Source organism: Glandiceps talaboti, chromosome 21 (assembly GCF_964340395.1).
Source record: "Glandiceps talaboti chromosome 21, keGlaTala1.1, whole genome shotgun sequence".
Taxonomy (NCBI): Eukaryota; Metazoa; Hemichordata; class Enteropneusta; family Spengelidae; genus Glandiceps; species Glandiceps talaboti.
Window position 1 is genome coordinate 6842545 of NC_135569.1, and position 23572 is coordinate 6866116.

Consider the following 23572-nt stretch of genomic DNA (forward strand, 5'->3'; position numbering starts at 1 on the left):
CCATACTTCAATCCCACATGCTCATATAATCTTACAAGTCAAGCCATTAGAATTAGATAGGATCTTTTTTTTTTTGTTCAGTGCCAACTTTTCTACAGCTCTGCTAGCCAACTGCTTTTCACATAACTTTTAATCCAGCTGGGCCTTTCTCAACATAGTCTATATGTTACATGTGTTACTGAATCATTGGGATTCAATACACTAGACTATTCACAAGACTGTCTGAGAGGTGTACCTGGTCCAGTAAATAGTAAAAATCTATATGAGTTACCCGGGTTCCCAATCAAAATCCATACAATGCATGAATGGATCTCTTACCAGACTCCTCCCTTTGTTACCATGGTTCCTCCCTTTGTTACCATGGTTCCCAAATCTGAGCAGTAAACTGTCATGGAAAGACAGAAGTAAATGTGCACAAACTCTACCCCTAGCAGAACGCAATACAGTATTGTGACATACATGTATATAGTGCATGAGCAATGATACATTTTTGTCTACAGCTCAAACAGTGTGGTGAACACCTACTGTTGATATGTCCCCCTCCCCTCCTACACTGATGTAGTCCTATCACCATGGTTACCAAACTTCAGCTGAAAAAGGCTCAATAATTCCTTCCCGGCAAAAGAGAAGTAAACATGCCCAAACACTAAACCCTTTCCCTTGGACAATGAAATACAGTATTTCAGTGGCATATATATTGCATGATCAATGATACAGAACAAACATTGTGGTGACAACCCTACTCACAAACGTCCCCCTCACTTCCTATTACCATGGTTACTAAATCTTAGCAGAAAACTGCCAAATGCTTGTTTGCGTGGGAAAACAGAAGTAAATGTGTCAAAACCCTTATTCTAGGACAAAGAAACACTGTATTTTAGAGACCAAATATTGCATGATCAATGATAAGAATACAAACATCGTGATGAACACTTACTCAGACATGTCAAACCACACTCAATGACTATGCCACGTTTACATACATGTATATGTGTTCACACAACTGTGTATTCATAAAAGGCCTCTCTTACTGTAACTACATTTTTCTTCTTCCTATTACTCTATCAAAACTGGAACTTTATTCCCTACACAATTTACTTGAATATACACAGACATCAAGCTAGTGTACACAGTACCATCAACATACATGTAGTAACTGGATTTTTCGTCTTTCTATTACTCTATCAAAACTGGAACCTTTTTACCATACACTATTTATTTGAAATGTTTACACACAGACATCAAGCTAGTGTACACAGTACCATCAACCTATATATGTAGTAACTAGATTTTTCTTTTTTCCATAACTGAAACTTTTCTCATCTATACATGTAGACTATTTGAAATGTTTACACAGACAACAGTGTTTACACACACATACATCACACTATCTATCTATCTATCTATCTAATAAATTTATATAGCGCCAAATATCCAAAGAAAACAATGTTCAGTGGCGCTTAGAGTTAGAAAGGAGATGAAAAAGCTCTCTGAAATATGTGGGTTTTCAAGCGTCTTTTGAAAATGTTAACATTGGGAGAGGTTTTAATGTCCAGGGGTAGAGAGTTCCAAAGTTCAGGAGCTGCTGAAGAGAAGGAGCGGCGACCATAGGAAACCAGATTCCATTTGGGTGTATTCCACTAGTGTACACATTACCATCACTAACTACAATGTACATGAGGGTAGTAGAAGAAATTACCTGTTTCCATATTAAGGATTGGTGTTGTTTGGGTTTTGTTTTTTTAAATACAAAATATGAAAAAATTGTGCATGGTTCTCACCACCATAGACAAAACAAGGTGCTAACAATATCCAACCAAAGCCACCATACTTATGGCCCAGGTTTCTGTCAATCTGTAAGATTTATTGCATTACACAGAAAAAACAGAGTGCTAACTATGTCCTTGCCACCGAGGCCAACATGCTTGGCAGGTTTCTGTTGTGCTTCAAAACTGTTTTACCATCCTTGAGCTTTTAGTAATCTTTGAACGACAATATTATAATTATCAAGTGAAGAGAAACAGATGATCATGAGGTCCAAATGTGAACGTGTATGTATTGAATATAAACATATCAAGGTAAGTGTCAGTGTTAAAGACATGCATATTATATGCTGAGTATGCAAATTAACATGATATTGATATGTAAATTATCATGCAAATTAGCATCTAGTGACTTGTAGTGACAAAGCCCCCTTAGATCACTCGTATTTTCCTTGGCTGACCTTAGAAAAATATTGGTAATTACATCTAAGTATTTCACAGCCTATATGATAACGCATCAATAACACTAACAGAAAACATGTAGCACACCTATCACTGTATCAGATACATGTAGGTCTCCCGCTGTGATAATGCATATATACATTGGGTGAAAATGCATTTTACATGTAAACTATTTCTGTCACACACACAATCATGACTCATTTACATGCAACTGCCTTGAAAACTGCCTTACATGCCTTGTCACTTTGAAGAGAACATTACAATTCAGTCATGTGTGACATTTTCTTTCAGGAAAATGATTTGGGAATAAACGATCTCTTTATTCATATGTACAAGAGAAATACTGTTTTGTACTCATAATGGCACATACAGGTACATTTGTATATACGTAAAAATACAGTTAAAAGTCACAATTTACATGTAGATATTATTTCCCCAATTTTTTCTGTATTCAGCTATTGAAAATGTAAGTGACATAGGGGGCCTTGTTAATTAATACAAGTCACAGACGGGTACAAAGTACAAATAAATCGTAACGATACTGTATAGGATTAAGAATTAACTAGACTAATTGTCATGACATTGAACAAGTGTAGTATTTTTCATAAAATTGTACATTTTTTATGTCTGATGAACCTGACCATAGCTTGATAGTACACATCAGATCTAGACAATTGACCTGTTGCCAGCTATAGGATGCATCGCATGTCTCTCCATACAGCTCTACATGTATGTATTTTGTATGCATAGGAGATTTGCACACGCTACTCAAGGGAATGGTTATCACCTAACGATACCCTGGGATTTAGCAGTAAAATCGTTCTCTCTCATTGATGGTGTTTACTCTTTGTTCTATAAAAATCACTCACAATCAAAGAAGTCAACATGTCTTGTCGTCATTTCACGATGGAAATATTATTTCAAAATATGTAAAATAACGACAAAACATGCATAAACATAACAACACAAACAACGTCGTCTCACACAATGTATTTGGGATCTGCACAATGAACTATTAAAGTGCTGTGGATGATACCAAACAGACAGACAACAGATATTAGGAAATATAATAGCCTGGAATTTGCCCATGCTGTCTGGACAGGATGAATCCAAGACTATATGCATAAATTATGCAAATCAAAGGAAAACTGACAGCGTACTAAAAAAAAAGGAGGAACAAATTTGTTCAAAAGTTCTGGATTGGGCAAACACTTTAGGATTAGAAACTGATTGTGTAGTGAGAAGTAAATCTAAATTCAAGTGGAGATTTATTTTTACGAGAACTAAGTTGTATTTATTGGATGTAGAAAATTATTATCGAACAGCTACAAAAACTGTCTGTACATACCGTGAGTAGAAATGAAAACTAGAGAATGTGACACCCCTGTCCATTAAATCCCTAGATACTATCCAAAAGTTGATTTATGTAGTATGACTGTAGGCACACCAGAATACAAATTGCACGAATGATTATTCATGGTCGCTGGGTTTAAACTCAGTACTGAAAATTTCTATAGCCCATTGTAGTACACTCCGACAATGCTGATACAACATCAGCAAAAATTTAAGATTCATTTTCAAGAATTTTTTTGACTCTGTGAGAAGAAATTTTCATTATTAAGAATACAAACTAAGAATACAAATTGTTTGTGTGAAATAACGCTAGGAAGAAATGATTGTCTCTGACCCAGAGGAATCATTGCTGATAAATTTTGTTAGTTTGCTAATAAGGAAATTCATGTATTTTTGTAAACTGAAAGAAAGCTACATGTACATGTACCACACTTTGGAGAGTTTCATATCGTGTTACAAGTCTTAGGGTTTTTTCAGTGTGAAACTTTTATTGCTAAGAAAAATCAACAAATGCTTCCTTTACTAAAGAAGTGGCCTCCCCTGATAACATATTTACACTGAGCATCATGAATAACGATATTTTTTTTACTGTTTTCTGTCAAAGGAAATCTGAAATGTAAACAAGCGACCTATCGGTCAGAATAGCTCCGCTGTTTTTTTTTTTAATTTAATTTTTTATTTTGGTGACATGTAGAAGTGGTTCAGGTCTTCACTATGCAGTTTTGTTTTAGCGATGCAATAAAGTGGTTAGTGGTTTCATATGATGTCTCACTATAAAACACATTTTACACAGAAGTTGGTAATGTATTGTACTTTTATACCATAGTCACCATTTTATAACAAAAATCTACTGTTATGAAAAATTGCACAAAATCTCAGAAAAAAATGACTGGGAAATGCACACAAGAAAAAGAAAAAAAGAGGATTTTGAGGTTGGCTATAAATAATTCCAGTGTCTTACAGCTGTAACCCTGGAAAATTTTAATGATGAATGAAATAAACTAGGGATCTAAAATAATTTTGAGGCAATTTGAATTTCAATTTTCTAACAAATTTACAAAGTCAACAACATTCAACTTGTACTAGTTGTGGTAGATATATATAGGGAAGAAATGTATTAATCGCCATCTTAGTTTCCGTATGGCGACAACCTCAAGTTAAGTACCCGGAAGAGAGTCATTCTCAGCCATACGTTACAGTGGTAACACTCGTTCATGTTCGGTTACCTTTCACAAAGAAAACACAACGAAATGGTTGAAATGATCTTTTTTTTTATTTCTTTTCATCACAACAACAAAATCTGCGTGATTGATCAAAAGTGTTGTAAACTAAACCAGAAAGAATTATCGGACTGGCTAAACTTCCCGATGAACTGGAGTAAGGTCCTACTACTTCCAAGTAAGCCTCGATAGTACTATAGTACGTGAGAAAATCGTCTCAAACTAGCGATACAACTTTCAAAATATAACTTGACATGTCTTCATTTGTTAGAGTTATACAATTCAAGACGGGTTTTCACTCGAAAACAACAATTCTGTGAATAATGACACTCTGAACGCAGCGATTTCTCGGACGATGTTACCACTGTAACGTATGGCTGACAACGACTTGCTTCCGGGTTAGTCCCTCATGCATACGGGTGGATTGTCGGCGATTACATCGTCTGATATTTTAATTCACAGTATTTCTTGTGACCGGCGCCTGTCAGCAGACTCTGCCATTTTTTTCATCATTCCATTGTATTTAAACCTTGTACTTGACATTTCGCAATATTTATAATTCTCAACAAAATACCTCAACATGCCTCACTTCGCTCGTACTCAAAGCAGCCCCGCGCGGTATGATCACTGACACTGATGACATGATGAGAGAGAACCTTTTCGGATTTACATGTAAAACGGGGAAAGATACGCAAAACATAATGCAAAGTCTAAAGCCAAATTAAAGTTGTAATTATTTTAATTATTTTTACTTGCCAAATATTTGCATTTTGGAAAGGCAAGACACGTTCATGTCGTTTAACTTTACATGTGAACTGTCGGCCATAACTTCAACCGCATGTCTGGCATGCCCTTCCTTACGCAAGTTGTCTGAATTCTGGTTCACTGTCATTCCAAATTGCACGACAATATAGAATTAACCACAAGTTACATGTTATCTGAAAACATCACACTTTTATAGTGGGTCTGAAGTGTGATTTTAGTGAGTACCAAGAACGTCCTGTGTTGATACTCAAGATGCTTGCTGTGGAAAATCGCTCGGTAAAATGAGGTCACCTTCAGCTTCTGGTCGAATCAGGATAGAGTATGCAAATGAGGATGTTGCGGACTGATTTGAAGTTTACAACCCTGTTTCGAACAAACGCTTGTCATTTGGGCGTCCAATGCGTAGAATTATGACTATAGCACATATTACATTGCTTGTTTGACGTCAATAGTGTCTTTTGAAAAGTGGCAGTTTACTTAAAGTCTCGTCGACTGATTTCCAATATGGCGTCGGTCATTATGCTCATTAACATATTCATTTTTTTTTCAAATTACAAAAAAAAAATCATAAAAAATAAAAATGAGGATGTGCTGACTTGAAATTAACAAATCTGAGTAAGCTACCCCCTGTGCATCAACACGCCAGATATCAAAGCAATCTAATAAGAGGTTTTCAAGGAGTTGATGAAAATGACATTTTATGAAAAAAAATCATAAAAAATTGAAAATGGCACAGATCAACTTGGCATGAACAAATCTGAATAGCCTCCCCCCAGGGAACATGCACACCAAATATCGAAGAATTCCGACTGTCACTTCCGGAGTAGATAGTAAAAATATAAAAGTTTGACGGACACCTATGATTCACTCTACTCTCTATACCTCAATACCCACCTATACCTAAAGCTACGCTTTCAGCTTTCGCTGACAGCGGAGCTAAAAAAGCTTGTATATCAATCTTTGTGCACCCAATAAAAATCACAAAATAAAAAAATATGAAAAGAAGAAAGAATGTCTCTCAGACAGGTGTCAGGAAATTTGTTGTAGTGCAAACTCAGACTTCATGTTTTAACGGAAAAGTCTATCAGACTTATTTCTGCCTTTAGTAATAGGAAGAAGTAATATTTCTTAGACAGGTGTCCGGAAATTTGCTGCAGTACAAATTTGGAGTTCGTAGTTTTAAAGGGAGAGTCCACCGGACTTTTATACTTCTAAATGTGATGCTGCTCTTACGTCTTAGTTACTAGAAGCCTGCCAGAGTCCATGTGATGGGGGTGGGGGTGGGGGGTGGGGGCAATTCGTAATTTCCCCACTGATGGAATCAAAATTCAAAGTTCCCATTCACCTGGATTCTAGGCTAAGTTACTAGCAATGATTAGTACAGGTCTGTAAATTTTGTAATTTTGTGTGCAGATATAATTTTACAAAATTATGCACACATTTTGACTTGAGTTTGACGTTTCGGCCTTGATGAAAAAATGTCGCTTTTCTGTATACATATATAATTTTTCATATCAAAAATAATATTGAATTACTTTTGGATCTGGACTATGTATCTTTAATACAGGTCACTTTGGCCCTTTAATGTATGTTCTTTCATGTTTTATATCATGTAACAACTTAAAACAAGACAGTACACATTCCTGGCTATGCAAACACCCTAGGTCTACAAGTCATAAACCCTGTTATCTTGAAGTACTCAAGGTTGATATTAGTCTAGTTCCTATACAATATCATTACGATTTACACCTCCACTCACAGTATAGTCAAAGTCATTACTCTAGAAGTTCTGAGATGCATGAGATGCAATTCAAAATTCATCCTCAGCCACCCACCCACACAGTCATTAACATCATGTCTTTGTTACCAATTACACGATTCTAACCAATAACACAGTCCCTCATAAAGTTAGTGTTTATTGGGGCAGTTATGTAATGTCCAAATATGGTATATTTGTCAGCTCAGTATGCTACTTATACACTGTTTACGTCACTATAACAGTTGGGGTTCACTGATTGGATGAACAACTTTTTGTGCTGATTGAGAGACTCTGACCAGACTTGGTGGTTTATTAGTTAGAGACCACATTGACATCCAGGCTAGGTCAATATACAACATGTACATATATTCTTAAAGTCATTAACCTGCAGTACAACCCTAGCTACAATGTATATATATATCTCTGATTTCAACCACACAAACACTCGTAGATGTAAGGGACTCAAGATGTCAACCGACCTGCAAGGTAAACTATTTGTTGTCCTTTCATTTCAGGACAAAAAAAGGAGGTCAAAGGTCAATAGACTTGCAGGTAAACCCTTTGCGGTCTTCTGAAATTTCTGAACAAAACTGCCAATGTCAAAGGTCGCCACACTTGTAGTTATATTTGGTGTATGCATTGTGTTCTTGTCATTTCAGAACAAACCACATTTGTAAGCTAGAAGCTATGGTAAAGCCTACTGAAAATCCTTCATGGGGGGTGTTGGTTCTCAACAAACATGCTCAGGTCAGAGGTCACCACAGCTGTTTGGTTAATCCTGTGTTCAATTCGTCTGAGAACAAAACTCTCTCTCCTTGAGTGATTGTTTACAGGTCTCCTTTAATGAGTTGCCATAGGTGTAACCTATTCTATACTTCTCATGTATCTAAAGGACAGCAATACTGAAGCGTGTAAAATGCTCCCGTTTAGCAGTGATCCGTTTCTACGGTGACACACTTTTGCCAACAGAAGTTACTTTTTTAGAGCAACCACTCCCTTCAGAAAATAGCCTAGATATTTGGCTATCTGACACTGTCAAATGACACTTTCAAGCTAGATAGCCCAGTCTCTTATAGGAGAATCGTAGAGTTCCTTATGCCCCCCTCATCTCCAAAATTGTCGGACATATATATCAAGTCTTTAAGCAGAAATTGAAACCTGTTAAAAACACACAAACTTTTGAGGTTAAGTTGTGGTTTAGTATACCCTCATTGTAGACTTGAGAACGACTATCGTTACACTCTTCCACTATAGGATCCCAACTGACATTTTGAATTATTGAATTTTCACTTTGTTGGCTTGGTAGGACATGTACATGTACAAGGACTTTGGGGAGAATTATTATGAGGAGCAACAGGTAAAAGGGGCCCCAGGGAGGTCTATCAACAAAAACTTCCCAACACTGTGCCCTTGAAGCAAATTTAACACATCACTGGTATACAGCAAATTTCTCATGAGGCAACAAATCTTGGTGTTCCCAATCCCTAAAATGCATATATGTTGTGACTCACAGCATATCCAGTTTTTTCCTATTTGACTCACATAAAAAAAGTTGCCTTTATTAATAGAAGGCACACAATTTATAAACCTTAAATAATTCTTCAACAACAGAATACAGTATGATGTATCACATTACAGAAAAATATTTTATCAATGGTGTTATTTTTTTTGATTACCCAGATACTAGTAGCCTACCTGGAGACGTGTCAATACAACACTATTTCTGCTATCCTAACTGACATCTTGATTTTTGAATTTCACTCGCTTTATATGACAAAAAATGTCAGTTACGATAGCAGAGTAGTGTTGTAGTGTTTGTTCTAGTATGTCTACAGGTAGGCTACAATACCACACATGTCCTTGAAATGAAGACTTCAACTGTGAAACATTACAATATATAGTGTGTAAACTAAGTAACTTTTAATACATTCATTTTTTTTCCCAGAAAATCCCATATGGTGAAACACAAAGCCTGGAAACTATATACAACTATAAAGTACACGTCACAAACAACACAATTTCTGTAACTACAATATTGAGGCACTCCACAAATGAACACAACCATATGGTCAGCCTTTCAATAGATGTGATCAGATTAACATGTGATAAATGAAGACTTCTCTCCTGTCACTTTCAATTCAGTTTTTCCCTATTTCACAGATCATCTTTCTACTTAAAGGTACACTTGCTGTAACTGAAACATTTTTTGTAACAGTTTTGTTTGACATAATGACCATGCAAAAGCCAAAAATATGGAAATTATACCCTGATCGTTCTACATCACAACAAGTGCATCTATGTCACAACAACGCATGTCTACATTCACTGGTTCTGTTGTGTTCAAAATATGATTCAAAATGTTCAAAATTACCATTTATATCTCTCCTGATTTTTCTTTGATATTACTAAAGCTGGTATAATATTTTTCTTTATTCGGTCGGAAAATACTGATGATCTAAGGGTTTTGTCACTACTCGTCTAGCGACATGGCTAATGGGACAAAACTCTTTCTGTATCAAACTTTGGAGAATTTATATATATTATATCTATTAAAATACTATCCCCAATGAAAACACAGCCTAACATTACACACATGTATTTATTAGTCTCATAAAAAGACCTTGGAACTACACTCAGAAGGTTGCCAGACAAAACCCAAGGATGAAAGTAACTCTGGCAAGTCGTCAACAGCGCCTTTGGCACTTTCAGAGTTAGCAGAATTGCCCAAGGGTATAACAGCAAAATTAAGTATTTATTTGATATGTTGAAATCCCACGACTCTAATTATAGACAAAATAAATTACATTATGCAAAAAATGTCTTCGTTACAGAACAGGGTTTTCACGCTCTAGGGTTTATGAAATGTGGAAGAATAAGTAACTAAACAGGCAAAGATTACAAAGCTATGTACGCGACGTAACGTGACAAGCGACGTTTGTTTGTCAACAATACAGACTACAAAAGACATACAGATCTGTGCCATTATTTACTTTATATCCTGAATTCGCTGGACTAAAATTTCAGGAAAAATAAATGAATGCAAAAAAATGTTTATATTTTAGAACACAATGTGAGGTAAAATATTTCATTAGCCTGTTCAATTCATTTACAGGTACATATGGTAAAGGGAAATGAAGGGAAGGGAAATTAAATTTTACGAGGATTTGAAACATAAACAGGTGTTCAGTTTATAAAATACAATGCAGAATCAATTTCATCTCACCTTGCTAAAATTAAGTGTGTTATTACAAGTATATGACTCAAGACACTTTAATATTGGTAGATAAACAGACAAGCAAACACAGACTCCGGTTGAGTTGACATGACGTTTTAAAATAAAAACGCCATTACTATGTTCATTTCAATGGATTTCCATCTGTTTACAGGATATGTTTTTGATTGCTTAAATGGAAAGACGAAGACGAAAATCTGGAGTGATGCTGTTGCACATGCGCAAACATATCACGGTGGTAAAGGTGTGTGCATAAATACACCATTGATGAGGTCATTTCTGAGGTAAAATTTGTGCATTTTCGGATTGTTGTATTTTACAAAACTCCATTTTTGAATCTTTCCATTTTTGCCTGTCTACATGTACATGTACACAGACTCGATTTTCAAACGAGAATTGATTGCGTTTTTGATTTGTTGCACTTTCATACAAACGCAACAAAACAGTTGTGTTTTCATTTGAAAACATCACTGCTTTAATGAGGGCTTCAGTTTTGGTGATGTTTGATGAAACTAATAACTGGTAAATACCAAATATTGATGTGTTTTACAAGATATAACCGCTTACCTCATTCGTGTTCCAGCGGTGTCTTTCCTTGGGGAAAAATTCAGCTTTAGGTAATTTTGAAATAAATTTTTCCACTTTTTCTGAAATTACAACTTTATTCTTTTGCTTCTGTTGATGCTGATCATCTGTAAGAAACAAACAAAAAATAAATGTCATCACTCGTAAACTGATATATATAGTCAAACATTTTTGTATTTTTATACTAAAAGAAATGTATGTCTTACAGCTGATGACTAACTATGAACCTGAAGCAGAATAATGAACTTGCAATCCAGACTGAGCATGCTCAGATGCAAAGGACTATGCGATTATCTGTGATGTATGTAGGCCATATTTTTACCCGATTTCACCTAGCTGTTTACCTTTTCCAGATTTTTAAGAGTTAATGTAAATACAAATGTAAATATAACTAAGAAATGTTTACATTCTGTGGGATTTCACTACACAGATAAAGAACTACTACATGTACATGCATCTGTGTTTGAGACAAAATCCAATGTACATGACTACAGGTATTTACCTGGAAGGAAAGATCACATCACAGGAAATTAAATGACAAAAGAAATCATTAAATGTTAATCCCCTGTCCTCCTTAGTTTACCATAATCCACATGTTAAAACCCCTCTAGCCTGTGTTCTACTGCACGAATGGTCATTTGAATTCATCTATATGCTGGCTGTATTGATTGATTGATTGTAACTATAATCTAAGGTAAAACAAGCCCTGAAGATAACAATTGACAGTCCAAGCACAGCAGGCATCGGATTCACACACACATGCCTCAGGCTGGGGGGGGGGGGGGGGGGGGGGGGGTACTTTCAGTACGCATGTACGTACATTGTATATGTGCTGCCCTTTGGGGTGGAAAGTATATAGTAAAATCCACCCATTCCCCACTCATTTTACCAAGGTTCCCTACCAGTGTTATGGGTTATAAGTGGATAAAATCTACCTAAGTGCAGTCATTTTACCATGGGTGGGAGGGTTCTAGCTGTAAGGTAAACTATATGGACAACTTTGACAGGTTATCAGATTCTCTGTTACCAGGGTTTCCTACACATTATTAGCTAAAACTTGACATGTAGTGTCTGCTATGCAGTTTTTGCAATAAAGTTATTACCACCTAATAAATTCCTGTATTATCTCACATACAATATTTATGGCATAGTTGACAAACAGATAGCATATAGCATACAACAATGTTATGCATTGTACATAAGGTACTAGATAACTGGAAATTGAAAACGCAGTTTTAGTTTTGCTGAATTTCACATTCATCGTCTTGCGTGAAAATAACCCTGTGTTGTCAAGTGTAGGTACAAACTATTGACAATCAAATGTAAGTCTGTGAATCACTAAATGTGCCTAAATTAAGCTACGTTTACATTCTCAAGAGTCTGTTTGCGCAAAAATAAGTATGCAGTTCTAATATTGAGGTATAAGTATACAGTTGAACACACACTGTACATTACCTATGTATGATATGTGCATATAAACTACATTTGTTAGTGAGATGATTTATGTTGACTGTGGTTATTATCGTACGTCACACATCATCAAAACAGATGTGACCTGTTATGATAATTTAAAGAATAAAACACATTATATTCTAATATTTATATAAGGTATTAAATCAAATATAATATTCTGATTTGAAATCCACACAGCAATATTTTGATTTCGGTTCTTTTCGTCGCAAGGAATCTGGTATGTCAGATTTTCTGCAATTCATCACAAGTTGCTCGTCATGTTGCCCAGAAAATTGCCAAATGTACGCACTCAGTTGTACTTGCTAGCTTCATCACATGCGACGAATTGGTCACAAATTTGGTTCATATATCTTTGTCATAAGATTTTCTCAAAGTATATTCTGCTAATTTGTATATGAATATGAGCATTTGTTGCACTGAAAAATTTCTACTGTTTTGCTGAAAATTATATATAATGTACAGTTTCAAATAACGCACATTTATGCACCTAGGTTTTAAAATCTGCCTGTACTGGGACAATTATTAACATGCATTGGAACCAATGTGCCCAGGGATTATTATGATTTCTAACTATGTATGCTGGGACATGTACTACATACAGGAAGGAAGTTTCAAATAAAAAATATACCAAGAGTACTGTATATACATACATCTCAAAGTCCAAATAGCTGAAAAATAGTTCAACATTATAGTACATACATGTACATATGAGCGTACATACATACATATGTACGTACATACATACATACATACATACATACATACATACATACATACATACATACATACATACAAACACACATACACGTACATACGTACGTACGTACGTACGTACGTACGTACATACATACATACATACATACATACATACATACATACATACATACATACATACATACATACATACACACACATACACACAAAACACATTGCTGAAAAGTGCTCTGACACAGTACATGTATCACAAATTTTCAAAACATCTTATTCCCAAAGTAGTTTTTTTTCCTTCTGACATGTTTATACATACCTACATGTAGATCAAATAGAAAATTAAATCTAGCAGCAAAACCAAAGCCAGACTATACATAATGTATGATCACCAAATATTTCTGTTTGCAATGATTACTGAGAAAACACAATTGGATCACTTCCAGTCTAGTGACGTCTATGTGGTTTCAGTATTAAATTAGTAACGAAGGCCAAACTGCTTCATATATCGTCCTGGTCACTTGTAAATTCTTTATTAAAGGGAAGGACTGCAATAAATCACTTGCAGGGCGAATGCACAAGTCTAAGAGAGTCCTGTAGCACAAAGTTATTGATTGCACACTACTTAACAATTAATTGGTGTTATTTCTTACTTTCATTCATTCACACAAAATTATCGATCTTAATTATTTATTATATGTGAAGTGTGTGTGTGGTAAGAGCTTTCATTCATTCCTTTTAAATCTTTTCAACACTGTGAACAAAAAAGTATAAATTATCATCGATGTAATCTCTCAGACACTGTATATTTCAATATTTCTATATCATGGACTGTAGAATTATATTACATATGTCCATATTGTGGATTGTAGAATTATGTAATATTTCAGACCCTGTATATTTCTCTATTTCTATATTATGGACTGGACTGTATTATGTAAGATGTATTTCACTATTATATTTTCTATATTATGGACTTTTGAATTATGTAATATTTCAGATATCATATATTTCACTATTTCTATATTATGGACTGTCGATTTATGCAATATTTCAGACACTATATTTCTCTATGTATATGTTTGGAATGTAGAATGACATACTATATTTCTATATTATGTACACTGAGTCCTGTAGAATTATGCAATATTTCAGACACCATATATTCCACTATTTCTATATTACGGACTGTAGAATTATGTAATATATTTCTGTATTATGGACTGTAGAATTATTGAATATTTCAGACCCTGTATATTTCTCTATTTCTATATTATGGACTTTCGATTTATGTAATATTTCAGACACTGTATTTCTCTAAGTCTATGTTTGGAATGTAGAATTATGTAATATACATATATTTCTATATTATGTACAGTCCTGTAGAAGTATGCAATATTTCAGACACCATATATTTCACTATTTCTATATTAAGGACTATAGAATTATGTAATATATACAAGTATTATAGACTGTAGAATTATCTAATATTTCAGACACCATATTTTTATCTATTTCTATATCATAGATTACATACATGTAAACAAGTCCATATTATAGACTGTAGAATTATTTAATATTTTAGACACCATATTTTTATCTATTTCTATATCATGGATTACATACATGTAAACAAGTCCATATTGTGGACTGTAGAATTATGTAATATTTCAGATATCATATATTTCACTATTTCTATATTATGGACTGTCGATTTATGTAATATTTTAGACGCCATATTTCACTATTTCTATATTATGGACTGTAGAATTATGTACTATATTTCTATATTATGAGCAGTCCTGCAGAATTATGTTGTATATTTCTGTATCATGGACTGTAGAAATATGTAACATTTCAACTTTCCCTATACTGTACACATATTTATTGCTATCTTGTGGCCTGCAGTGTGTTATTTCAGTCATTAATTGAGCAATTCACTATTATCCACATTTTGACCTGTTGAACACTGTCATATTTCAGTCAGTGTGTTTGTTTCACAATTTCTATTAACTGTATGTCGCCTTCAGAATTATGTAATATTCAGTGGAAGTATTCTATATATTAGCTGCAATGTTGGCATTTTGGATCAACTGTTGAACTGGTATTAAATCTGCCAACTGTGAGTAAGCCAAATACCATGTAACCCTTCTCAACCCAAAGGTATGATTGTAATTTGTATTATCATTATCAAATGAATGTTTACATGGTGTAAAATATTATACTGATTTATATAATTATGATTTCATTTGGTTAAAATACAAGATACAAATTGTACGTTAATATCTTACAACTCACAATGTTGGTAAGACACTTCTTTTTACACACCCAGTGTTTTTGTTAGTGGTAAGCAGGTAAAATCTACCCAAGTTCCCTAGACATTTTACCGGGTTCCCTACCAGTGTTTTTGTTCAAGGTCATAAGCAGATAAAATCTACCTGCATTCCCCTGTCATTTTACCAGGGTTCCCTACCAGTGTTTTTGTTAAGGGTGGTAAGCGGATAAAATCTACCTGAGTTCTGCAGTCGTTTCACCAGGGTTCAATACCAGTGTTTTTGTTAAGAGTGGGGCATTTTACCGAGTTCCCCATTATGGTACATGCTATATGGAAAGCTAAATGCAAATTTTACTAGTTCCCTCCTAGCCTTTAGCAAACATACTGATACCCAATATTGCTACCAATATGTAATTCAAAGGAGCGTGTGTGTTTGCTTTAATTTCATATATCATCACGCCCTGGAACACTTTCCCCAAATATGGCAAGTGGCGTGCTTATTGATATCTGTTCACTTAGTAATTCTGCTAAATATTTTCTTAATATTATATTTCCATATCTGTGCAAAAAAATAATGTTTCCCTATCAATATACATGGTTATATGATTCCAATGATGTTTCAGTGCCATTTCATAGAGTAAAACCTTTCTGGCCCACATATAGGTTTTAAGAACCTCATATCAGTAGTGCAGCTTACAACTCTCTTGAACTTGAAACTTGGGTCCTTCCGTCATACAAACTTAGTCCGCAAAACTCAACATATCCTGGCTTTGATTATTCTTGCATATTATATTATTACTCATGGGTAAAAATAATTGCAAAATATTCAGAGTGTAGAGTTTCATACTGCTGTTAGAAAAAGTAAATTAAATGCACATATTAAGAAAATGGGGACAGTTTTTGAAATTGATAACTTCCGAAAAGTTTCCACATACAAAAAGTAAAAAAGGTTTCCCCATGTAAAGAGTTATATCTTTGTAATAAGCCTATTAAAAATGTCATTAAATACGGAAAATAATAAATTAACTTTGCTTGCCCGGAAACTATTCCTGATGATCCTATCTGTAATAATGTCACCATAGCCGAGATAACATGTATATTACGCATAAATACATTTCACAATTTTTATATTGTGGCCTACAGGAAAAATGTATATTTCACTCAATCATGCATATATTTCACTTTTTTTGAAATGACACTGCAACAGAAATACAAATTGATGTCTAACCTTCACTTGAATGATTACATTCTCAAAATTATTGATTGACAGATTTTTTTTTATCTTCATAATGAAAAAATATATCGGTAGTAAACCAAATATTTTGTTTTTTCAAACAAGGTTAAGTGTTATATTTTATAGAGAATGGAATGAAAAAATGGTTTATTACTATATGTATGTACCAGTGATTTCTTGCCTCAGTACCCCTACATACTGTTGGTACACTTTGTATTTGCACTGTCATTCATTTAATACCAAAAACAATAATTGCATACCTGTATGCAAATGATATGCAAATGAGCATAAGATCAACTGGGTCATATTCATTAATACTAAACACTGGCATTCACTAACCAACTGATGGAAAAAATCAAAATTAAATCTTTAAATCTAAATTAGAGCAATATTTATTAGCTAATGCAATTGTACTTGATAAACGACCGCTTCTTAGGTGTACAGGTACATTTGTAATTTGGTTCAAATCATGAGCACAATATTTCATCCCACCCTTTGAAGACCATTTGCCTTTTTTTTTTGTGGCAGATTTTTTCCTACTTGTATTGTACACTTTTTGATGTTGTTGTCCGCGTAAGTCATAATATTAAAATACATTAATTTTTATTTTATTTTAATATAACATTTTGTGATTCCCTTTAATATGATCTGTAACTTTAATACTATCACAGTAGGCTGCTATGTACAATATAAATAAATAAATAAATAAATAAATAAATAAATAAATAATAATAATCATGTAAATACATCTACCCCAGTAGTACACACCTTAATTACAATAAGTTTAATAATTTTAATGAATAATTCAAATTAGGATATTTTGCTCAGATAATAATATTATTAATCGTGGAAATATATTTATGTAAATATTTGTAGCGATGGAGCTGAGAACATCTAAAATCAAAACAATGTCATTTACTTTTCTCACTTCTGCTATCTGTACGACAAAAATGTATAATTTCTCACGGTTTCTAACTTTTTGCACATGGGCTGGTGACCTAAAATGTACATGTACATGTAGAAACACAATAAATATATATATTTATATGCATATACATGTACAACAAATATCCTAGATAAGCCACACTTGCACTTGAGTCTTGTCCTCGAATTTTGCTATATATATAATTATGTATTTATATATTATGTTTATAAAATATATATATATATACCTTGTACAGATGTATCAATGCAGTGACCCTCTACAGTTAGCAATATCTCAAATACTTACAAAAACACAGGAGTATAGAATTACCATTTATTCAATCAACCACCATCTCAGATTTCAATATTAAACACGAACACTTAATAATTAGGTATCAGAACTGAAATAACGATTAACCGTAAATGAAACATTGTTTATTGTGGAGGTGGTTTTGGGGCATACAAATTGAAGACCTTGAATGTGTATCTCCAACTTGAGGAGTCATCTACTCAATAAACATCTATATTATGTAAACCGTATCTAGGTTATTTGCCAGACAGTAAAATATTGTTACTTTGGAACAACCCATGTTTCTGTCTACTAATAGTACTACAGACCTTGATCACATTATTATTGGATATGTTATTCTGAAAGAATAATAAAATCATTGTGTGATCAAGGCCCCTAGTAGTAGACAGACTGAAACATCGCATTAATTTCCTAGATACTGCCCGAAGTAAATCTGTTCATTGTCTTATTGATTCTAGGAAACATTGATAATATATTCTCCATAGTAATACATTGTACCCGGTAGTTATGTCCCAGGGACGACACCACTGGCCAGGTCTGCTAGGAGTGTGTGGCTAATACTACTAATCCCCAGACTCTATTTTAGACCCATTTTGACCAAAAACAAAACATTTTCGACCATTACAGGTTTTTGGAAGATCAAATTTTAGATAAAATACATTTGTAACTTACTAGTAGTTCCATACTTTAAGGAAATTGTGGATCGCAAAAATGTAATTTTCACGCTTGTTTTTTCTTCCATCAGGAGGCAACATTTTGGGAGCAATTACTGGCACAGTTATGATATGGTAGATAATGGACCACATTTTAGACCAAACAAAATTGAAAATAAGGTAGCTACAATTTGTAGAAGCCCATGTAGACTCCTCAGCTCAAAATAAAAGGAACAATTTTAGACCAAAGAGCTAGGAAATGCACCTTGAAGGTTGGCACATATATACATTGTATAATCAAATAGGGGGAGCAGAAACCCCCCACCCCCACCCCCGAGTTAAAATTATGTTGATATTTTGTATTGAAATAAATGTCACATCTTCATACACATAAGTACAAATGTACATAGTCATTAATCTACAAACATGATGTCATTGCCAATTTTTATTTTTAAAAGGCACACAAAATTAAATTACCATTAATAAAGTTTGCCTATAAACTTCAATGCCACAGACGTCATGGTTACCAGTAATAATTACAAAATAATGTAATGCTTCAAATGAAGCAAAATAAATAAAGGATTATGTTTGAATCTGGCACATATTCCTACTATTACTGGGTAGGCCGGAATAATCTAGTAAACAGTCCATAGGGATATATTATACAGTATTACTTAAATTACTGTTTTCCTAAGGAAAATATTACACAAATCCTGCTACTACAAATGTATCAATATACTCTTTATTAGGACTTTTAAAAAAATTGCATGGTTCTGATTACATTCAATTTCAAAATAGGTGGGGTAGGTAGATTTTTTATTTTATTTTATTATATTTTTTTTTTCATGTGTGTGAGCGTCTAGTTCAGGTTTTCCATTGTTTTCCAAATGGTCTCTGTGTTGTTTATTTCTTCCTATCAGATGTACAGCCATTACAGATTGGAAGAATAGTTTTATATTGTCTTTTTAAGTTGATGTCAGTTTCCACACCCACTATTTCTTGAGAGACTTCACGATTTTTGCGATTTTATTATTATTTTTCTCAAATATGTAAAAAAAAGTTTAGGGTCGATGTGAAAAACTAGGTGGGGGTAAGGTAACCACAACCAAACAACTTTTTTTATTTTGCCCAGTCTAGATGACAACAAGGTATCGAGTCAATACACAGAGATCTTATAAGATTCGATGAAGGACATCACTAGACTACAGTACATTGTAGCTTTACTACAGTACTTGTGTAAGACAAGTGTCGTTTCCATAAAGGTATGGGGGAATATATTCAAGGCAAAACTGGCAGTAAATATTTGGCCTGTAGACAAGGAAAACAACAATCTAAGAAACATTACGTGTCCCTATGAAATAGCCTGGTCGGACAATCATATGCATTACGGCAGATTCTACAAAATAAACAAATGATGACAGATATGCATGACTTGGCAATCTATACCCCACAGTTTTCTTTAGATTAATATTTCAGAAAGTCAACATCGTGCTTATTAAAGCTGACTGAAAATCAACAGAGGTTTTATGTTTCCATTATAATGACAAGAGGCTTAAGAATTGCACGTTATGCAATGACGCAGTGACAATGAAAATGTTACGCTTACAATTATGAAGAAAACGTTTTATTTTGGGTTTGTTATTTTATTTTTATATTAATATTTTTTATCGCTAGCAAACGCCTACAAACAGGGTTTGAATATTTGACAAGTTTCCTCAAATTAGCAAAAAATGTTCCAGTAGTGAAATATAGGAACAGAGTTTTATTTTCTCAATGGCATATAATTTCATGGGATATTCATTTTGTTTTCACTCAAAAGAGTAATTCATCGTTTCACCTGAACCTAATTTTTGCCAATTTAGGATTTACGGTATATATGCATGGTACCTTTGAAAAAATATATGCACATGGATTTTTTAAGGGGAACCACACCAGTGGTAAACTTTAGGATTGCAAGTATCCACTTGTTGCATAATTTGCATATAAATGATATCGTACCCCTAAGCACAGCAGAACAGCTATCAAAACATACTAAACTTCTAGGTATTTGTTAGGGGGGGTTTGCTACATCCTACCCCAATCCCACCATTTAACTGCACAGTGCCAGATCACATTCACCCTATTTGTGCATGGTATATACGACCATCACACTGTGGCCTGACCTTTCATTGACCTGTCCTATGATCAGATGGTTTCGAAAAGACATCATCATATCAGTCAAAGGGCCTCCACATCTGCTTTTTAAGCTGACCCTGCTTTGAGAAAGAGAAATTTTACTAATTTGCATATTTGCAGTTGAAATTATTTTGATTTCCAGAAGAATGGTTTCTTTGTATTATGTAATTGCGATCTTTTCTTTTTAACTGCCTATAAATGAGTCTATTCTCTATGGTATAATTAATTGCCTTTCACCCACAATAACCACTTTGCTAATTGAAAGTCAACACTGTAACACTTAAAAGGGAAATTGGTATAAACTTAAAAAAAGTAAATCACATCAGTGTTTATAATCACTGTTCTGGTTAAGAAAATAAGCATGTGATCTTTGCCATGCGTTTTATGTCAAACTGACACAACAGCTGAGAGAGCAACTACGAAAACAGTCTCTTCCATTTCGCATGCTGACTTCGTCTTAGGAAATACTTGTGACATACCATTCCAACACCACGCTAGGCCCCTACAATTATGCAGATAGTACGAACAATATCATATGCCAGGCAGGGCCCCTACACCACACGAGTTTTACACGCAGTAATAATTAATAATAAGCGAAAGGGCTCGAGACTCTTATCCGAATAAATCTTTCCGCCTCCGAGGAATGCTTGTCATGATTTTGATAACAGTTATCGCATAATAATACAGATATGTTTCTGGTGTCAGCTATAGCATCCTCCGCCCCCTCTCGTCACTCGAGTATTCATAAGCTCATTTGGTATTACCACGGCAGTGTTGACACTTTTACTCGATCAAATCGCACCAAAACAAACGATGGAGTGCGAGTTAATGTGGGTCGAATCGCAAATTGCACTCACTCACACGGCTCTTTGAGATAGCGATAACGGGCAATTACCACAAGTATGTGACAACAGTGTCGTGGTGCATCTTCGATGAAATATAAACATTATCCATACAACCCAACCCAATGAATATAACTGTTATATACTCACTATACATTGATGATACTCGAGCCGAGCGTGCACCGTCTTGGTCATCAACGCAAATATCCATAGACCTAGCTCCAAATTCTGAGCACATGGACAGCACAAACGTTGGCTATAACAGCGGGATACCTAAGTCATAATGTTAGCGACAGTCGATTGCAAATCATATTTCTCTACCGTTAGTATTCGCCTACCTTCATTGGACGTCAACGCCATGATATTTCAGTCCATGTTTCTTCAAAACATTCATATCGTCTCCGGTAGGAAAGTCTCGCGGGATTCAGAATCTGCCACAGATCTCGTGCCTGTAACTTCGTATAGTCATACTGCATGAGGGCGTCCTACCTTCGGTCTCCTCGGCAACTGCTTTAAACTTTCGAACGCCAACCAACGAGCAATGACGATGAACATCTACACCACCACCAGGGCCGCATATTCTTGAGTGTGCAAAGGTTTTTTTGTAATATAATTACTACGCATATTTCCTAGTTTTTCTTTTTATATTATATTTTGAAGGTAGGTGTGTGTTTATTTCGGAATATCACGTTTGGGACTGATTCCGCCGGAGCCTAGACCAAAACCCAGGACGGCGTTACTAGTATGTGGAGTCTGGTTATTTGTCGTTTGGTGTACACAACCGAATGTTATGAATAAGGTACACAAAACCATCAAAATTACTGTTATTTTAATATTGAAAGGTTGATAAGCGAAGAAAAATTAGACGGAAAAAACTTCGAACGTTGCTCGCATTATTTTATAGCCTAAACAGAGTAATTAAATGGGGTTAGCGCATGCCAATTCCATCCTCCATTTCTTTGTGCGTGTGTGGGTGTGTGGGGGTGGGGGTTCACTTTTAACAATTCTTCGTCCATGTGTGATTTCTGATCTAGGAAACGTCAACCTTTATTCTTAAAGATAACGTGGTAACACGAGTAAAGGTCCGGAACGGTAGCTATTTCTTATTTATTTATTTATTTATTTATTTATTTATTTATTTATTTATTTATTATTTATGTATTTATTTATTTATTTATTTATTTATTTATTTATTTATTTATTTATTTATTTATCTAACTTTGACATTAGTCAGGCAGTCAACACAGGTGACGAACACCTATAAACGTGGACCCCGAAACAAATATACATAGAAATATCAAAAAAGACAACCAGTAAAAAATACAGTTACAATACAAGATCAAAGTATAAAACCTTGTTGGACCGTGGACATTTTATCAGCAATCTTTAAATACAAGTTGGCCAGGAGGCCTATAGTCATAGACCCTTTTCTAAAAATAACATATTTCTCAAAAGCCCCAATTATATTTCCGATAGTTTACTGTTTCTTCTCTTATCTCAAGATCACAAAAAGTCTTCTGAATGAAGGCAGATAAAATGTGGATAAAAATGTGATATCAGATGTTGTTTAGGGCCTGATCGTAATTACGTTCTTGGCATTTTTCAAGTTCTCAAAACAGCCCATGCGTAAGAGTTAGGTCCTTAAGGCACTAATTCACTCAGTTGTTTACTATTTATTCACGATTGAAATAAAAAGAAAGATGTTAACAATAATACAACAACAACAACAACAACAACAACAACAACAACAACAACAACAGCAGCAGCAGCAGCAGCAGCAGCAGCAGAACAGCAACAGCAACAGCAACAAACTACAACAAACAACCAGAGAATAGCTAT

The 23572-nt window shown here is 34.4% G+C and overlaps 1 protein-coding gene across 1 annotated transcript in view; it reads right to left on the bottom strand.

Annotated features, from left to right (window-relative positions):
• The window catches only part of LOC144451096 (calmodulin-binding transcription activator 1-like), a 93628-nt gene extending 71541 nt beyond the window's left edge, over positions 1-22087 (bottom strand). The window contains exons 1-2 of the mRNA XM_078141868.1: positions 21884-22087; positions 11122-11246 (exon numbers count right to left, since the gene is read on the bottom strand). Of these exons, the coding sequence (XP_077997994.1) occupies positions 11122-11246; positions 21884-21971 (213 nt within the window). The 5' untranslated portion in view covers positions 21972-22087. The remainder of the gene's footprint in view (positions 1-11121; positions 11247-21883) is intronic.
• Between the last annotated feature and the right edge of the window lie 1485 nt (positions 22088-23572).